The sequence below is a fragment of the Lutra lutra genome, chromosome 8 (assembly GCF_902655055.1).
Source record: "Lutra lutra chromosome 8, mLutLut1.2, whole genome shotgun sequence".
Taxonomy (NCBI): Eukaryota; Metazoa; Chordata; class Mammalia; order Carnivora; family Mustelidae; genus Lutra; species Lutra lutra.
This window is the reverse complement of record NC_062285.1, coordinates 114255693-114274800: the sequence shown is the minus strand read 5'-3', so window position 1 is coordinate 114274800 and position 19108 is coordinate 114255693. Positions and strand designations below refer to the sequence as shown.

The following is a 19108-nucleotide window of genomic DNA, read 5'->3' as shown; positions in this document are numbered from 1 at the left end:
GAGGTTAGGGTTAGTGCCAAAGACGCCCATACTCTCATGTCTGAATTTCTCAGGATTTCTGGGAGTAGTAGAGAGAGTGCTAGTAGTGCCATTGGTTACTCAAAGCAGATTACCCAACTATATTTTATTTTATTTTTTTCAAAGGAGTGATTGAAGAGAGAGAGAATCGGAGAGAGTGCGTGTGAGGGAGGAGAGGGGCAGAGGGAGGGAATCCTCAGTCCTCCCTGCGGAACACAGAGCCTGAGGCAGGGCTCATCTCAGGACCCTGAGATTATAACTTGAGCAGAAATCAAGAGCCGGACACTTAATCGACTAAGCCACCCAGGTGCCCCCCAACTTTATTTTAATAAAAAGAAATTTCACCACACATTTTGCTCATCTTTTTATTGACTATGAAGAAAAACAAGATACATGTTTTTCTGAAAATTACACTTAAATTGAATGGATTAGCTGACGTACCATCCTGGTGAGGCCAAAGTTACTAAATTGCTATCCTCACTAGAAATACCTGTTAATACAACCACTTTGAGGTGGAGAAAAGAAGCAGAAGCCGAGCTCTTAGCTAAAAACATAGCATGCCTTCTAGCAATATCATGTATGTGAAGGAACATGCGGATAAATCAGCATATACTATTAAAATCACTTAGATTGGGGCACCTGGGTGGCCCGGTCAGTTAAGCATCTGCCTTCGGCTCAGGTCATGATCCCAGGGTCCTGGGATCGAGCCCCATATGGGCTCCCCGCTCAGCAGGGAGCCTGCCGGGGAGCCTGCTTCTCCCTCTCCAGCTCCCCTGTGCTTGTGTTCCCTCTCTCGCTGTCTCTCTGTCATAAATAAAATCTTTAAAAAAAAAAATCACTTAAATTACATAATTCTACTTAGGAGTATGTGGGAAAAGTGAGGTTTTTGCTCCCGTTCTGAATAAGTTTATCCAACAGCAAATACCTGCTTTCTCTAATGTGTAGCTAAAGGGTAAATACTACCTCAGTTTTGGGGAAGGGGTAGATTTAAGGTAGTTGGAGTATTAGGTGCAGATATGTGGACTGGTCTTATTTTTCAATACTCATCTGTAAAAGGCCGAGTCGTCAGCAAAATAGGTAAATGGTTTGTAGAACGTGAAGAACTGAGGATAGATAACAATTGAGAGAATTAATTTTTTTAATAAAAAACATAGGGTTGAATATTTAATTCCAAGTCTCCCCATCAGTCAGATTTCTACCAGCTTCACATTCAGCAGTAAGCAATTGCCAGCGTATGAAGTACCCATTTATTCTAAGCTTTTGGTATTTCTTTGTCATTACCTGTTATTTTGTCTTAGCTTTAGTAGAAGGCCGAAGATACAAGTAAGTCTAGGAAAGAATCATAAACACTTTTCTACCAGTTCTCCTGGGGACAGGGCTATACTCGGAAGGAGAAATTAAATCTGACAATGCCAAATGATGAGTTAGTTCCAAAAAAAAAAAAAAAAAAAAAAAGGTAACAATTTCTCAGAGACATTAAAGTAAGTATTTTCAAACCAGTGGTAATTTCTTCCAGTGGCTAATATGTAATTGACAATGGGGAGTGTCTGGACTACTGAAATAATGACATTTTTTTTCTTTTTCTTTCTTTTTTTTTTTTTTTTAAATATACGGAAAGGTTTGTTGATGTCTGCCATCACGGTTATCATTCTAGTATTATATTTTGTCATTGATACATTCTGGGTTCAGAAGAGACCATGGCTTGCAGAGTGCACACCAATTTACATACAGTATTTTGTAAAGTTCTTCATTATTGGAGTCACGGTTCTGGTGGTTGCGGTTCCAGAGGGTCTCCCCCTGGCCGTCACGATCTCCCTGGCTTATTCTGTCAAGGTAAGCAGAAAACGGTGAAGTCGATTTACTAAGTTTAAGGCTTTAGTTGGTGGAGAAAATTGACACCTGTGGTGCCTTTTCTTTCTGATTTTGAAAGTAAGAGTCTTCCAGAAATGCATAGTCTCCTTTAGAAATGCTGTCACAGGTCCTGCCCCTGCCCAGAGTTGAAGGTCTCGAACACTTCGGGACGTATATGTTTCCTCGCAGGCAGCCTTGACCCAAACTGAGCACAACCCTGCTAGGCAGTGTCTAGCTTCAGTTTCACTGTATGGCAGCTTTGTGGCAAGTCATAGCACCTCCCTTTTCCCCATCTGTAAAATTAAAGGAAGAATGCATCGCACTGACCTGGAGGAACACAGCATAGACGCGTCTCTTAAGTCCAGCCTTCTCAGGCCTTCTTGTTTCTGCTCGTCTAACCTCATCACAACAAAGCCACACTTCCACACAGTAGGCGGACCCCGGTTCCTGGAGTAGGATTCAGCTCTATCATTTCCTTGTTTAAAATGCCAGTGACTTCTTGTCACACTTAGAAAAAAAACCCAAGCTCCCTCTGGCCACAGGGCCCAGCCAGTGTGGCCCTGTGGACCTCTCGGTGCTTCTCTGGTCCAGCCTCACCAGCCCCCTGACACTTGTCACATAGTCCAGGGTCCACTCGCTCTGTCCTGTGAATCACCGGCTCTTCCTGTACTCAGTCTCTTCTGGCGTCAGTTCCCAGTTGCCGAGTAGAATGCTGAAAACGAGCTTTGATGCCTTTGCTCACTACGGTTTACTTAAAGTTGTAATCTGGTTGAAAATTACTAATTTATTTTAATTAATTTTATATCTTATACGGAGAAGGTGAATTGGATTTTCAAAGAGGTTTAGCTTTGGGGGCAATTTGGATCTTTCAAAATGGCTTTGCAGGTAAAATCATACTTAACGGGCAGAATGCCACTCTTGTCAATTTTCTGGTGTTAAATTAGCAGTTCTTAAGTAGTATTCCTGATGGCGCTGAGCCATATGAACAGTCACGGTTTCCGCTGGCGCCCTCTGATCCTGCGAATTCCAGCGTCTTATACAGTTAACCTGTCAGGATAAGAATATTTTTTGCTTATTGTTTGTTTTCTTTTCAGGCATTTAACATTTTCATTTCAAATGGCAGATGTTTCAATATGATGAAATACAGTGTAATACCTATTTGTCTTTTTTTTTTTATGTTTTGAAATAATTAGAATTGGGGGAAACAGTTATTTTATCAATACTGTCCGTTCATCTTGAGTAGTCATCAATGACATTAATTTTTCAGTGGATCAAAAAGATATAGGCAGAATTAATTTACATTCATAGGAAATGAATAAGAGCATTTTAGCTGTTGTTCTTTAATCTCTTTATTAAAAGTGTTTAGTCCAAATGTTACCACTTAACGTTGTTCTTCTTCTTGGAGGTGTGTAGTCTTTCTGGATCCTTTATTAGTACTTTGTGAAATTGAGCACTTTTTTTTTCACTGTAGAACTTCATTCTTTTAATCTTCAATATTCATGCAAATCACAAGTAATCTGAGAGGTACACCTCTTCCCCATATTTATTTCTTCAAAGGAACCAGTTTCTGCAGTATCTTGTGTATAGTCACAGGCCATACTTGTGTATCTTGTGTAGTCACAGGCCACACTTTGTAAACTAGCTCTGGAGTTTTTTAACCCATTCTACATTTTTGAAAATGAATTATCAAGCATTTTAACTTAAATGCCTTTTGGGGCTGCTGTGAAAACTCTTCGGAGTTTTTTAGAGACTAATTTGTTCTTATAAATAAGAGGAAGAGGTTATCCTAAGGATGAGAATGCCAGGTGTATCAGCATATGGAAAAGATAAATATGACCCATTCTGGTTTTGATACATTATATCAGTCTATCAGAGTAAAAAAAATCAGATAACTGTATGCCTACCAGTTCTGTATTTTAACTGATAAAAGCTACTTTTTCCTTGGTGATTTGTCTTCCATCTTATAAGGAGAAAATTTAATCCTTAAAAGTCATATACTTTTACGATGCCATAAGTACCTCTGTAAGTGGAATACAGATTGTCATTGCTTTTACATTAGGTGAAGACACTTCACAGAAGCTTTTGGAGGCGTATAGTCAACATAATTTGCGTATGAGTACAAGTAATCTGTATTCATGTACTAAATTATGTTATGCATTGGTTAAAAAAAAATGTAACCCAGAAAGCTAATATGCTCTTCAGCTTATTCAAATAGGTTAAATATACTAAAATTCTTCCAGTATTAAATTTATAAATGCTTTATACTGTATATCTGTATATAGCTGGGAGTTTTAATTCTTAATTTAAAGTACTTTACAATTTTATGTAATGAGGTGATTGGTTTTATATGTAGCTTAACTAGGTTGGGTATTTTTCTTTTTTGTCTCTATAGAAAATGATGAAAGATAATAACTTAGTAAGGCATCTGGATGCTTGTGAAACCATGGGAAATGCTACAGCTATTTGTTCAGATAAAACAGGAACATTGACAATGAACAGAATGACGGTTGTTCAAGCTTACATAAATGAAAAACACTATAAAAAGATTCCTGAACCAGAAGCTATTCCACCAAATATTTTGTCCTATCTTGTAACAGGAATTTCTGTGAATTGTGCTTATACATCAAAAATATTGGTAAGGTTTCTTTAATAATTTGTATATGAGAATTAATTTTTATATAATAATAGATTATGTGTAGCTCTTCAGACCTACCCTTATTATATATAAATTGGAGAACTGAATGTGTTTTTTGAAGTTACATAAGTTAGATAATGTATGTAAGTTTCTGTAATACAATTTGTGTCACAAGTAAGACTTGTTGATCAACTTACACCTTGTTTACTTGCATTTTCCTCCTCCTGTATTTTGAATTTCCTGTGTTCAGAAACTCTCAAGCCTTATAATAAGTTCTTAATTTTAAATTCTTACTAAGTTTATTTTGTGAAAGACCAGGCTATCTTACTGTAGAAAGTCAACTCTCAATTTTCTAGAGAAAATTTTGAAGCCAGATTTCAACTTAAATGAATATGTTCTTATATATGCTTGCTGTATGCTCTGTTTGGTTTCTCAGTACATCCTGCCAATGCCATCATCTTTTTGAAATTAGACTTTTTGAAATTAATTCAATAAAGTAGTTCTAGACTTTGTGCTGCCTTAGAATAAAATATTTTTAACTTTGCAAGTTAAAAGTCTTATTTGCAATATAAAGTATGGAATTGCTTGAGTTGATACGTATTCTAGTGATTCATGGGTGAAGACCATGAACCGAATTAATGCTACAAATTGTCTAGTGAAAATGTGCATGAATTGGATTATTAGACTGAAAAGTTATGAGATCCTGGTTCTAGATCTAGCTTTGCCTTTTACTAGCTGAAAGTCTGAGCTTTACTTTCATCAATTGTTAAGTTAAAGATGATCACATCTGGCCTTATTACTGCAGTGATAGTTATATATAAGGTGGTATTTGTGAAGATACAATGAAGGAAATAAAGCTTTTGTATATGTTTAAGGCAACAGTCCTTTATTTTAATGCATATACTTTTAAGTTTAAAAACTTGTATAGTAGATTTAATTTTGAACTATATAACATAAATGTTTAATGAAAACAGGAAGAGAAAAGGAAAGGAATTAAAATTTATTAAATCTCACTGTGTGTCAGGAGCCAACTTTAAACTTTACATGCCTTATCTCACTTAATTCTTGGGTCATAAGTGTACCTGTTTTCCAGATGCTGAAGCCAGGGACCACAGCAGTGGGGTAATTTGCCAAAAATTCACGTAGCTAGTAACTGGCAGGGCTGAGATTGGAATCCATGTCTTTCTCGCCCCAGAGATCCTTTCTACCATACCTTTTTGTGTCCCTCTTTGAAATGCTGATATTACTAGAAGTTTCCTATGTAGTTTTGTTTTAGAATGTCACATTCTATTTTACATTATAAGTTAAACTGTCATAGAGAAACAAGATGATACTAGCTTCTAAACCTTTTTCTCTTATAGCCACCAGAGAAAGAGGGTGGATTACCTCGTCATGTTGGTAATAAAACTGAATGTGCCTTGTTGGGACTTCTTTTGGATTTAAAACGAGATTATCAGGATGTTAGAAATGAAATACCAGAAGAAGCACTGTACAAAGTCTACACCTTCAATTCTGTTAGGAAGTCCATGAGTACTGTCCTGAAAAATTCAGATGGAAGTTTTCGAATATTCAGCAAGGGTGCATCTGAGATAATTCTGAAAAAGTAAGAGTAAAATGCTTAGATGAATAAATTGCTCACTATAGTTGCTTTATGGAATACCTACTATGTTGTTATTGTTGCTGTTTCCTTTTTTGTGAACATCAGGCATTTGATAGGACCTCAGAGCTTTTCAGCATATTTTAATGGTATCTAGGTATTCGCCCATGGTATTCTGCCTTTTTTGTACTTCCGTTTCTTTTATTTCATAGTATTTTGCTGGAGGGAAAATGTGCCCATTACATTAAGTCTGATAGACTTAATAAAATAAACCTCAATCTTTGCTTTTAGACGTGTTGATTCCGTTGTTACAGAGGATCATGAAAAATAAAGGCCTCCTGGGAAGAAAAATTCAAGTCTAGATCTTCAATACCACATTGTAGATAGTGAGCTCGAAAAATGTGATGAAAGAATTATAGATAAGTTTTTAGAATAGCAGAGCATTAACACTAGATCTTCAGAATTCTCCTCTTATATCAGAATGAGGTTTTTTATCTGTGCTGCTGCATTGTGATACTTAAATATCTTCTTGTCATTTTAAATGATCGTCTTTCTGTTTTACTGTCCTTTTACAGACCAGTAGTTTCAATTTTGACATTACACACTTAAGTAAAATTTCTCTGATGTTTGTATGTTTTTAATAGGTGTTGAAATTAATTTGGTTTCCTTAATTCCAGTAGAGAATTTAAAAACGTAACGTAAGAGCAGCCTTGGAGAATCAGAGCTCATCTGAACTTAGGCATTTAAAGTATTTTTACTTTTAATTTGCTTATATGTAGATTATAATCCAATATTATCTTAATGAACACTTGACAGATTATATTCTAATAGGTTTAAGAGACAGGTCTATAAATAAATCACTGAAACGCAGCACATGACAGATGGTTACAGAGTCTTAAGATGAGATCATTGTCATATGAAAGATGTGGCACTTCAGCTAGGTTTTGGTATGAAGAACATCAAGGTGAAGGAAGCCACATCAAAGGAAAGGAGGCGGGAATACACAGCCCATATCGGGGAGGTAGCTGGTCGTATAGTTCATCTGGGTAGTAATGGGCCTTTGTGATACACAGACCACATAGAGCCTTCTTTTTATTGAACACTTGGTTATCTGATGTCAGTGTGAAAGGTTAGAAATCTGTTTCATCCATGCGTTCTGAATGGCAGATAGGTGATAAAGGGAAGATTTTTATACCAAAACCAGTCAAGCCTTTTGACCACCAGTTCTGAGACAGTGAAATGAAAGGACGCATGTGAGACACCTAGCTTGGGGTCCAATAGCTAGTAGTCCCCCTGTAATATTTACATTTTGTTGTAGGGGTTCTTACACGTTAGGTTAAGCAGGAAAAATTAAGTGGGTCAGAGGATACAACTGGAGTGGTTTTTTTCGTCAGGTGGTAGAAGGAGCAAATCTGTGATGGAAGATAATTCTTACATCAGGAAGGAATGTGGGTTGGGGACAAGGAGAGGATGGACTGGAGACAGATAATAATTTAAAAAGCTATTACAGTAGCTCTAGCTTGAAGTAAGAGCCAGGAGAAGGCAGTAGCAGGGTGGGAACAGAAAGGAGAGGCAACATTGAGGAGACTGTTAAGAGGTCCAGTATGTGGGACTTAGGAGCTGATACTGTGTAGGTGATGGGAAAAGGAAGCGTGCAGGTGAGATTTTTAGATTTACATGGAAATGACTGGGGCGGGTGTTGATACGGAGGCAGCGTTTAGACTTGCACGTGGTAAGGTCTAAGGTGTTGCTCCAGCATCCCTGTGGAGCTCCTCAGCAGTGATGGAGAGCTTTGGAAAGCCATCAAAACAGAAGAAGTGGATTTGGCCATCACCACCTAGAAGCAGAAGGAGGTGGCATCACCAAGGGAGAGGGGCAGAGCAAGGAGTCATAAAAAATAAACTTTAAATAGGGAAGTACATCGTGTAACTTCTATTCACTACATAATTAAAATTGTGTAGTTAGTGTTGCTGAAGATAAAACTATTTTGGCATTATGTCTCTTCGATTCAGTGGAATGCTTACTTTAACAATAAGTTATTATTTTCTTTCATGGCTAAAACAATATAGGTGATGAAACAACATCTCAGGTAAGGTGTTGATTGAATTTGATTTTTTACTTTAAAAGAAGAATACTTATGAATTTTGTGTTAATGCCGGATTCTGTACCAGGATGGACAGTTGTGTAATTTATTCTCCTTTGCCACTAGAGGTTCTTTGTGAAATTTTAAAAGCATTGCATTTCCAAAAGAGAAGGTTTAGAGAATATCTAGAATAACTGATAAGGCAGAGAACTATAAAATGAGAACCATAAAAACTAGAACTGTTGTATAAAGGGAAGGGTAAAAAGCCAGTGTGATTTAAGTCTGTGGAAATGCAGCATACATAATTCTCTAAATTCCGAGTATCCGATCCCATGATTTCTAGCCCTTCCAGTTCACTTAAATGGCATTAACCATTATTTTTGTTAATTATTGATGTTTGGATTCAACATTTCCTTTTAGGTGTTTCAAAATCTTGAGTGCTAATGGTGAGGCAAAAGTGTTCAGACCAAGGGACCGTGACGATATTGTAAAAACAGTGATTGAACCGATGGCATCAGAAGGCTTGAGAACCATATGTCTTGCATTCAGAGATTTCCCAGCAGGAGAACCCGAACCAGAGTGGGATAATGAAAATGATATTGTCACCGGCCTCACGTGCATTGCTGTTGTGGGGATTGAAGACCCTGTGAGACCTGAGGTGGTGAAACGTTCTATGCTCTGCATGTGCGCAATCTCTTAACCCTAGGGGATCCAGGCACTGACTGGGACCAGCTTTCTAGTAACATTCTTGGTGTTTGTGATTTTATTGTTTTTTCTTAGGTGAATCCAAAACAGGTAAAAAAAAAAAAAAAAAAAAACAGTGCTTGTGATGTATATGCTACTTACTGATGGTTTTTAATTAGACTACTGCTCTTTGGGATTTTATGTACTGATAGCACCATAACCTAACACGGTACCTTGAGCTGGGTAGGTTTTTCAGTTGATATTTATATTAAATAACAGATGTATTAAGTTATTTGTTTTCATGGTCTCTAGACCAGCACTGTTCAGTAGAACTTTCTTGTGATGATAGAAGCTTTCTATATGTTTTCTATATGTTCTCTACAGTAGCTCTTCGCCACATGTGACTACTGAGTTTTGGAAGCATGGCTAGTTCAACTGAAAAAAATGAGTTTTCTGTATTTTATTTAATTTGAATTTAAACATCCTAGTACCATATTTGACAGCATGCATCTATACACTTTGCTTGGTTTCTTTAAATTGTTTATTTTAAAGGTTATTGAGCAACTGCTAAAGGCGCCAGGCATTGTACTAGGGTAATCTTTATAGACTTAAAGATTTTTGAAATCCAGTCCCTGGCCTCAAAGAAATCACTCTTGGGTGGGAATGGACAAACATGTAAATATAATCCAGGATGTTAGTACATTGTTAGGTTTATCCAGAGCATGTTATATGGGCACAGAACATGAGCCCCCAACTTTGTTTAAAGCAATAACATCTTTTTAATGAATTCTTACTGTGTGCCAGATACTATGCCAACTGCCTTACATATGTTACTTCATTTAATGTTTACCTCTGTGACATTACTCTCATTTAACAGATGAGAAAAAAAAAAGTCAAGGTGTATAGAGGTTAGCTCTAGACCATAGAACTAAACTGTTATGTTTAAATCTGGCTTTGTCTAAAACGTGTACTGAAAACACTGCTATGCTCTGTGAACCTCTGAAGGGGTCAAGTAAGACTTCTGGGAGGTTAATTACCTGATCTGAGTCTTAACGGATGCGGTGTTAGCTGAACCTCAAGGGACAGTTGTAAGCACATTCTGAGCAAAGAAGCAACATGAGTAAAAGCACAAAGGCAAAAGCAGCTTTTGTTCAATGACTCTCAGCTAACCGATTCAACACCCAGTGTATAGAACTAGGTACTTCTTTTAGGAACTGGAAATACTGCAGTAAACAAAATAGTCATGAAATTTATCTTCTAGAGAAGACAACCAAACAGACAAAATGATAAATTTTTGGACAGTATGCCAAGTGAAAATATATTCTGTAGGGAATAAGACTTTGTCCCTGCCCTCAGTGGCTTTACATTCTGGTTGGCATATGGGGGTAGTTGGGAGGGTGATACCAGATATGACAATTACAAGAGTGAAAAGGGCTATAAAGGGTATGCTCGGGGTGATGAAATTAGGTGACTTAGACACATTAGGAGACCTCTGAGGATATGATATTTGAGCTGAGATCTGATGGCGGAAAGGGAGTCAGCCATATTAACAGTTGCAAGAAGAATATTCAGGCAAATGGAACAAAAAATTCAGAGAGGGGGATGAGTGTGGGAAAGGATTAACTATTTCAAAGTTAGAAAGGAGGCCAGTATGGCCATAAGTGTGGACAAGAAGGGACAGGTAAGATTATCTTTGGTCTTACAAAACATATGGGTTCTGAATTTTATTCTAAAATTCAGTGGGAAGTAATTAAAGAAATTCAGGCTGGGAAGTAACACAGTTTGTGTCATTAAAATACTCTTTGGGGTACTGTGTAAGAAATAGAAAGAGGAAGTAAAGCAGAGAAGGGATTATTGGCAGTGATCCCAGGAAGAGATGATCATGGCTTAGCACTACATACAGTGTGGCAGGGAAGACAAAGAGAGAGGGATGATTTCAAAGTAAATGGAGGTAAAACCAATAGGAATGAACCTGTTGGGTTTGAATATACTATTCTTGACATTTTTGAGGTGTCTGAATCATCCTAATGTATATCCTGTAGGCATTTGGACCTAGTAGCCTGAAAGTAGCCTAGGCTGGGAAATTCACCCCAGGGGCTCCAGGAGCTCTCCTGAGGAGAGTCTAGCTCCACAAGTAGATGTCTTACAGAGGAGAGACAGTCAGTCTTCCATTACTAGCTGAGGGGTGGAGGATACTACTGAAGGAGGAGGAGAATCAACCTGCCATCTGTTCAGAAATGATGAAATACCCAGCTGGATGATGTTTGCCTTTGGTCAAAAGGAAACCAAAGTTTTAAGCATTGATTTATGGCTTAGCTCTTACCTAGATGTAGTATTAGATCAGGGTGTCTACAGCTTTTGTCCTCTGGAAAGTAGATTGCTGTTCTCGTGCTTTTGGCATTGAGGTTGATTAAGAGTTTCATCTTTTTTTTTAAACATGAAAGTGGCACTTAATTTTTTTTAATACCACAATATGAGATGGCTACTTTGAGACTAATATGAGACGATGTAATATAAAACAGCTTTCTGTGAGTGGGTATTGTGGACTGCATTTCTGATACACAGAATTTTGATTAGATATCTAGAATAAATTCAGCTTTATTGAATTTGTGTAGGTACTTGAACAAGGTAATTGGCTTCTCTTCAGTTTCTTGTTGTAAAAGTGGAGGTGGTTTGTGGGCTTTATTTGAAGATATTTGGTCTGGTTAGTGGGCCATTCATAAATATTAGTTTGCCGTTCTTTAATATTATTTGTCGCATGGTTTTAACCCGACACCAGTTTCTCTCTTTTTATTCATTGTCCCCCTATTCCAAGTGATCTCAGGATACCACCCAATCATTGAGTGTTTGGGTGGACAATTTTGGGTTACTTTTCATCTCAAATGAGGTATCCGGATATACATTACATTTATATAGCTAACCAATGTTTTCAAAATCAAATATTGATTTTTTTTTAAATAATAGATGCATGTGCTGTACAAAGACACAATTTTGTCTAGGTAGGCCATGAAAGCTGTTCAGAGACATTATGTTTAAACTGCATTTACAGTAGAAGTCATAAACCATCAGTCTGCAAGGCCAAATTTAGCCTTCAGTCAGATTTTCCTTAGACTGTGTGTGTGTGTAAAGTAGTATGTATTGAGAGAACATACACAAATGTAGCTTTCTACTTTCTCTTAAAGTTATAGTTTCTATCAACATTAGGCATTTATTCCATCATAGCAAAAAAAAAAATAGGCTAAAGCCAAGTAGCTTTCTCATTAGGCATTTGTTTTGGGTTACATGTTTTTCTCATTTATGTTACCCACATGGCTCTATAGGTGTTTACATTTGCAGCCTCTGCTCCAGAGGAATCAATATGGATTTCCTTATTAGAGAAGAGCAGGAAGTATTCTCTAGGCAAAGGGAATTGCCAGAAGCAGAGAAACAGAAACAATATATATTTAATTCATCCATCAGGCTGTCTTGTAGAGAAAAATTTACAAAAATTTAGAAATTATTTTGAGGTTCAGTGTGACACTCTGTTATACTAAGAACTTTGCAGCTTATAGTGTAACAGTTGAGAAATTGTCATGTCTTTTTAAGAAAATCTATTAGAAAAGTAATTCTATCATCAGGTATATCAGATGTTTTACAGGAGAAACAAACGTAAAGACAGGGATACCAGTTAGAAAGCTATTTTGGTAGTTCAGGCAACAAGCAGAGGAGACCAGGTGCAGGGAAGGTTGAGGTCGAATCCACAGGACTCATTGTCGTTTAAAGATAAGAGATTGGAAGAGCTCAGATGACCCCTAGGTTTCTGTTAGGTAGGTTTTAAAAAACCCCTCTTTAGACTCCCAGATTCCACTGTCCACTTCTCTGATGAAATTATGAACTCAGCACTCACAATGAGGTGAGAGAAAGATGTAGATTGGAAAATTATTAGCACAAACATGACAGTTAAATGTATAAGAATAAGTAAGGTAATCCTTAAAAGATACAGAGTGGGAGGGGAAAAGTGAGCCACCTTAACCCTAAAGAACACACCCCAGCATTTTACTCTGGTGTTGTCTGGGCAGTAAAACCAGAAAGCCAACAAAAAAGAACTGCATAATGGTTGTGGGTGGGGGAGCATTTTAAGGAGCCTTTGGTAAATAAATAATGCAAACAAGTTAAGTAGGATCACAACTGAAAATGAAGCCTGAACTAGGACTGTGGCAATGGAAGAGGATAGAAGAGATTATTGGGAGTAATTCAAGAAATATTGAATATCTTGAGATGAAAGTAAAATTGTCATTGTTTGTGGAACTATGCAGTAATGCATTACTTGGAAATAACTAATTTTCTTTCGTAATACGAATTTTTTCTTTGTAAACCAGGTACCAGAGGCAATAAAGAAATGTCAGAGGGCTGGAATTACTGTGCGGATGGTCACTGGTGATAATATTAATACTGCTCGGGCTATTGCTACCAAATGTGGGATTTTACATCCGGGGGAAGATTTTCTTTGCCTCGAAGGTAAAGATTTCAACAGAAGAATACGAAATGAAAAAGGAGAGGTAAGAGTTTCTTTAGTTTTTGTGTTGATATATTTTTCATATATTAGGAATTTCATTCAACAAATAACATATTGAATATGCACTGTGGGTTATGTATCACAAATGAGGGAAAGCAGCCTACACCTAAGAAGCAAAACGTTTTAGGAAGTGAAAGAGATTAGTGATAGAGAAATTTGTCCTAAAGGGAGTGAGCACTTCTTTTTTTCCTCAGTCTAGGCCAATTTCAGAAGTATAATATATATAAGCGAGTATGGGAGGAAGAGTTGGGAAAGGCTAATACAGAGCATATTTTAGGACACCTCAAATTCTGGGCTTTTCATACTATTTTAAGGTGTTTTTATTTTCATAGGCAATGGGAAGATTTTTAAAATTTGATCTTATAATGGTGTGTGTGTGTATGTGTGTGTGTGTGTGTGTGTATATATATACACACACACACATATATATATATATAAAATAGTGGTTCTCAACCTGGAGTATGCATAAGGGTGACCCAGAGAGCCTTTTAAAAACATTGATTGCTAGGCCCCAACCCAGAGGATTTGATAAAATAATAGGCTTGGGGCCTTGCTAAAAAAATTTGCATTTCTGACAAGTTCCTTCGAGTTGCTGATGGTGCTGGTCTGTTAACCACGCTCTTGAGAACTGCTGATACATATGCCAGATAGCTAATTTGGGAATTATAAAACTAATTTGGGTACATTTTAACTTTCACGAATATTTATAGATTGAGCAAGAGCGGATAGACAAGATTTGGCCAAAGCTGCGAGTACTTGCCAGATCATCTCCTACTGACAAACACACACTGGTTAAAGGTGAGTGGATTTTACGGCTAATTCACCGTTTGTTCATACAGAAATGTGTTCTGTTTCCCAAAGTAATAATAGATACTGAATAGTAGATTGGATCTTAGATATTATCTCCTCCGATAAAATCTAAATACATTTCCTTTTGACACCTTCCATGAACTGTGTTTATCCTCATTAAAACAGGATATTGCTCTTAGTGTAACCTTAGTTTCTGGACTTGGTCCTTGTCCAACACCTCAACAGTTTCCGTTTCTCTATATTTGTTTATTTTTAACATTGAGTATGTAAAACTGGCTGGTCAGGGTACTCTGCAGAATCACCTTGTTAATTAAAGGGGATATTTTTACAGCACAAATATTTACTTTTTTTTCAGGTATAATTGACAGCACTGTGTCGGAACAACGCCAGGTTGTAGCTGTAACTGGTGACGGTACAAATGATGGCCCAGCACTGAAGAAAGCTGATGTTGGATTTGCAATGGTATGAACTTAACCTGTTTAATATTCAGAAGTAATTTACTGGCTAAGTTGTTTGTTACTAGATTGCAGCTAACTTTTTTCACTTATTTGAGAGTGAGCGCATGAGTAGGGGAAGGGCCAGAGGGAGAGGGAGAAGCTGACTTCCTGCTGAGTGTGGAGCCTGACACAGGGCTGGATCCCAGGACCCTGAGATTGTGACATGAGCCAAAGTCAGGCACTTAACCCACTGAGCCACCCAGGCGCCCCACTGTTGATTTTAAACACTGTCCTTCAAGATTTGAGTGAAAATAGTATGTGCCTAAATTAGTTTATAGTTTGTAACCATGTTCATTTGATGCAGTGAAATCTGGCTAGAAGGTGACTCTTGAAGAACTATAACATCATGCATTTATCTTGTACTCTGCAAAATATATAAATACTTGTTGTCTGATCTGAACCTTACAATAATCTTCTTAAGCAGGAGACAGGCTTTGAATAAAAGAGAGAAAGAAAGTATATGTGTATGTGTGTGTGAGTTAAAAATATAATTGAGAATCTTCTGTTCCACTGAAGATGTCTGTTAAGAGTAACTGAACGTCATCATTTCATGTATAATAGCTATAATCCTTTTTTGATTGTAAAAAACCTGCCCTCCCAAGTCTTCTATTTAGATTCGATTATTTAAAGTGCTAGAAAATTTCAGCATTTCATTTTTATATTCTTTTACTCTAGCCATAGTACTGATGAAGTATTTATTATAAAATTGACATCATGAAATACAGATGCTCCATAAATGTTTAGTGCCTGAAATTAGGTTGTTTTATATTTCTGAATTGATTTCTTGTAGCTTTTCAGTGTTGGAATGAATCTTTGTACCTTCAGTGCCATAGAAAACAAATACTCTAATTTTAACTTAATTTTTTGAAAGTACAGGTCTATAATCACCATTCCCAAATCTAAAAATCTGAAAACTGAAATTTCTTCCCTAAATTTGCAACAGACTCTTGACTCCAAGACATAATTTTGAATGGATGTGAGGACTTTTTGTCCCACTTATCATGAACAATCATAGCCATTGTATAGATATTAATGTTTTTATGGGGTGCTGATCCCCTCTGGGAAAATTTGTGGTGGGATATAAGTGCGTCATTATCATTCTAAAATGTGGGAGACTTGAATTCCAAAACATAGTCTGGGCCCACAGGTTTCAGATACAAGAAAACATGTGCGTACCAGGATTTATTTGTATAATTTGTCCCCCTGTTAGTGTGTTGCTAAGATAGGGACGTAGCAGAACCGTCACCATGGTGGCAGGCTTTCAGCAGGCATGGGAGGGATGGAAAGAGGAAATTATGTGGGTGAAGTGCTCTCAGCCCCTCGCTGTGAACCCAGAGCTCCCCACCCTGCCCTACTGCAGACACATTATGGCTGGGAGCACATTTGTCTGAACTCGTGAAGACTTGTGCAAAGTAGCTTAAGGGAGAAGGAATACTGAGGTCCTGTCCCTTTGGCTGTGGGCACGTAGGATTCTTGTTCATTGTAGGAACACACGATCACTCTCTGCTGCTCTGAGCACGTAGCAGGACTCTGTGACTTTCATCGGGACAGCTGACCAAGAGGGCATTGACTTACAGTTCATTTTAAAAAATAAAAAGCTTGCTTCCCAGAGCTTCAGTGTTTTAAGGCAGATGCTAAGGACTTTCAGTGCACACAGGTAAATATAGTACTACAAACAGAAACACAGTACAGTGACTGCTTTGTTTCACTTGGAAGCCCTGAGGTTTTAGGCCCGTGGTACCACCTTTTTTTTAAAGTAGCATGTCAAAAATCTAAATCTGTTTTAGAAGACAGAAGGAATGACTTGAATGTCAAAGCACTCAGTCAAGCCTGAGTTTACTTTGTGTATTTATTCAGTTGTCCAATTTCATATTTTAAAACTGCAAGACAAAATTATTTGACTTGAGTTTTTAATAGATACCTGCAAGAAATTGCTACTGATTAGTCCCTATTAAATTTCTCTTCCCTTGCAGGCAGAAATAGCATTTTAGAATACTATCTGTATATCCTCTGTGTGTATGTGTGTGTGTGTGTCTGTGTCTGTGTGTCTGTGTGTATATTTATACACACTCTATATTTACTTAGAAAAGTCAACATTGAAATAAAATTTTCAACAATAAAATAAGATTTGCAGAGGACTCTAATATAAGTATATGATTAGGTTGCAAAGAGGTCTGGCTTTATATAGCCACTCGCCAAAGATTTCCTTTCGATTTGCAAGCCTCTATGGGTACATTTAAAATAACGACTATATTATGTTATTATATTACATTATCCTTACCAAAATTCAGCAAACCATAACATACAGATATCTCTGTGTTCAAAGCCTGAATTCCATGATGGATTTCTATAACCAAATACATCTTTAGTAGTAAAATCTTCCCTAAGGTAATTAAAATACTGTCTTTTTAAACTTTGGATTAATAAAGGATTTGTTTGTTTATTCTCCACATATTAAGAAGCTGTTCTCAGTATTCTGGTCCAGAAACATTAGAAGTGAGTAGTTGTCTCCTCAAGGTTCGGCACACAGGGGAATAAGTACTCAGAGCGTAGTGGCAGCCAGGGAAGGACCAGACACAACACAAGGTGTGTGTCAAGGAGGGGGGCTCTGCCTGGGGAGACTGGGAAAGGTTAAGGGACAGAGAAGAGGAGATGGAGAAGTACAGTGCAGGGACCTTCGTGAGCTACAAGAAGTTGAATTTGTCTAGAAGGGGTGTGCTCTTGGAGGAGAATGGGCTATGAAGTCCGGTGGATCGGCAGGCAGCACCTGCAAAGAGCCTTGAATACTGAGATAAGGAGTTTGTTCTTTCATCTGGTACATCAGCCCCGCCCAGACAGACTTCCGATGGAGTAAGGGAAGTTTGGAGACTCCCATGCATGGTGGCACACAACTCAGAGAAGCTCGTTAAAAAAGCTATTTAACTTTTTCTGGTGGAAGTTCCCCAGACTTACTTGACAGTGGAACTCATTTTTATTTGGACACCAATTAACATCTCAAAATTGCTTTTTATATTTTGAAGGATTTTGAACAAGGGAGTGATGAGATTTGCATATGAAAAAGATGGGAAGTGATGAGAGGCAGGAAGACGGATGAGGTTTAAATGTGTTAAATATGTTGTACATTAAAAGTAAAATATTCTGATTAGAAGCTAGAGGCTAAAATTTTAAATTAAGATTGTTCCCTCATGGAATATTTTTGAGAAAAACTTGAACTTTGTTTTTGTGTTATCAATACACTAAATGGATTTAAAAAGTCAAGCCATGGGGCACCTGGGTGGCTCAGTGGGTTAAGCCTTTGCCTTCAGCTCAGGTTGTGATCTCAGGGTCCTGAGATTGAGCCCCGCATTGGACTCTCTGCTCGGCGGGGAGCCTGCTTCCCCCTCTCTCTCTGCCTGACTCTCTGCCTACTTGTGATCTCTCTGTGTCAAATGAATAAATAAAATCTTAAAAAAAAAAAGTCAAGCCATTTTATAAGACTTATTGCTTAAGCCCCCTACTTCTTCCAGCTCTTTTTTTTTTTTTTTTGACAAAAGGAAACCAACTATTTTAGCTCTTTGTTTCCCTTAATTGTTTGCCTCCATATATTTAAATTACATGATGGTGCTTTTTTATTTGTTTACAATAAAGCACTTGCTACTGACTTCTCGCTGGCGAAGATAAATATTTGACACTTCGACGGGCACACCAGGCACACCACTTCCCCTCCGTAATGCATACTACAGAGGACCTACCCTGTCATTCTTGCCCCAGAATTAGATCATAATTTCCGATAGACCAGTATACAGCCCTTATTGTGACTATAAATGCTGTTCTTTTTTTTTTTTTTTTTAAGATTTTATTTATTTATTTGAGGGAGAATGAGTGAGAGAGCATGAGAGAGGAGAAGGTCAGAGGGAGAAGCAGACTCCCCAAGGAGCTGGGAGCCTGATGCGGGACTCAATCCTGGGAGTCCGGGATCATGACCTGAGCCGAAGGCAGTTGCTCAACCAACTGAGCCACCCAGGCACCCTATAAATGCTGTTCTAAGCTGAGCTGTGTAGTCTACCATCCTGACTCTTACTTCCTTGAACAACTTCTTGTTGTCTCATTCCCTTTTTAAATCTATTTCTTTATTTTAAATGAGTTTTCTTTTTTAAATGTGTTCACATTTGTGCTTAGTTTTTGTAGGTGCTTAAAATGAATTCATCACCAAATTCTCCATTCTTTACATCAGGATCACCTAGCACTTCTACATTTTTACCTCCTTAGAGATTCCTCTCCCAGACCTTCTGACAAGCTTGAGTGTGGCCTCTGCCAGGCCTGCTACCCAGCTGTCTCGTTGTTCTCCATACCTGAGGATTTCCTTTTCCTCTGTCATGTTGGATCTGGTATTTCCTGG

The 19108-nt window shown here is 37.7% G+C and overlaps 1 protein-coding gene across 6 annotated transcripts in view; it reads left to right on the top strand.

Moving 5' to 3' along the window:
* Positions 1–19108, top strand: part of ATP2B1 (ATPase plasma membrane Ca2+ transporting 1) — a 125224-nt gene that overhangs the window by 87938 nt on the left and 18178 nt on the right. For all 6 annotated transcript variants that reach the window (XR_007129348.1, XR_007129347.1, XM_047740771.1 and 3 more), the window contains exons 9-15: positions 1637–1851; positions 4262–4504; positions 5866–6107; positions 8605–8842; positions 13227–13406; positions 14134–14221; positions 14589–14695. Coding sequence is in view for 4 of the 6 variants with exons in the window: in XM_047740771.1 (XP_047596727.1) it covers positions 1637–1851; positions 4262–4504; positions 5866–6107; positions 8605–8842; positions 13227–13406; positions 14134–14221; positions 14589–14695 (1313 nt within the window). In the remaining 2 variants the exon portion in view is untranslated. The remainder of the gene's footprint in view (positions 1–1636; positions 1852–4261; positions 4505–5865; positions 6108–8604; positions 8843–13226; positions 13407–14133; positions 14222–14588; positions 14696–19108) is intronic.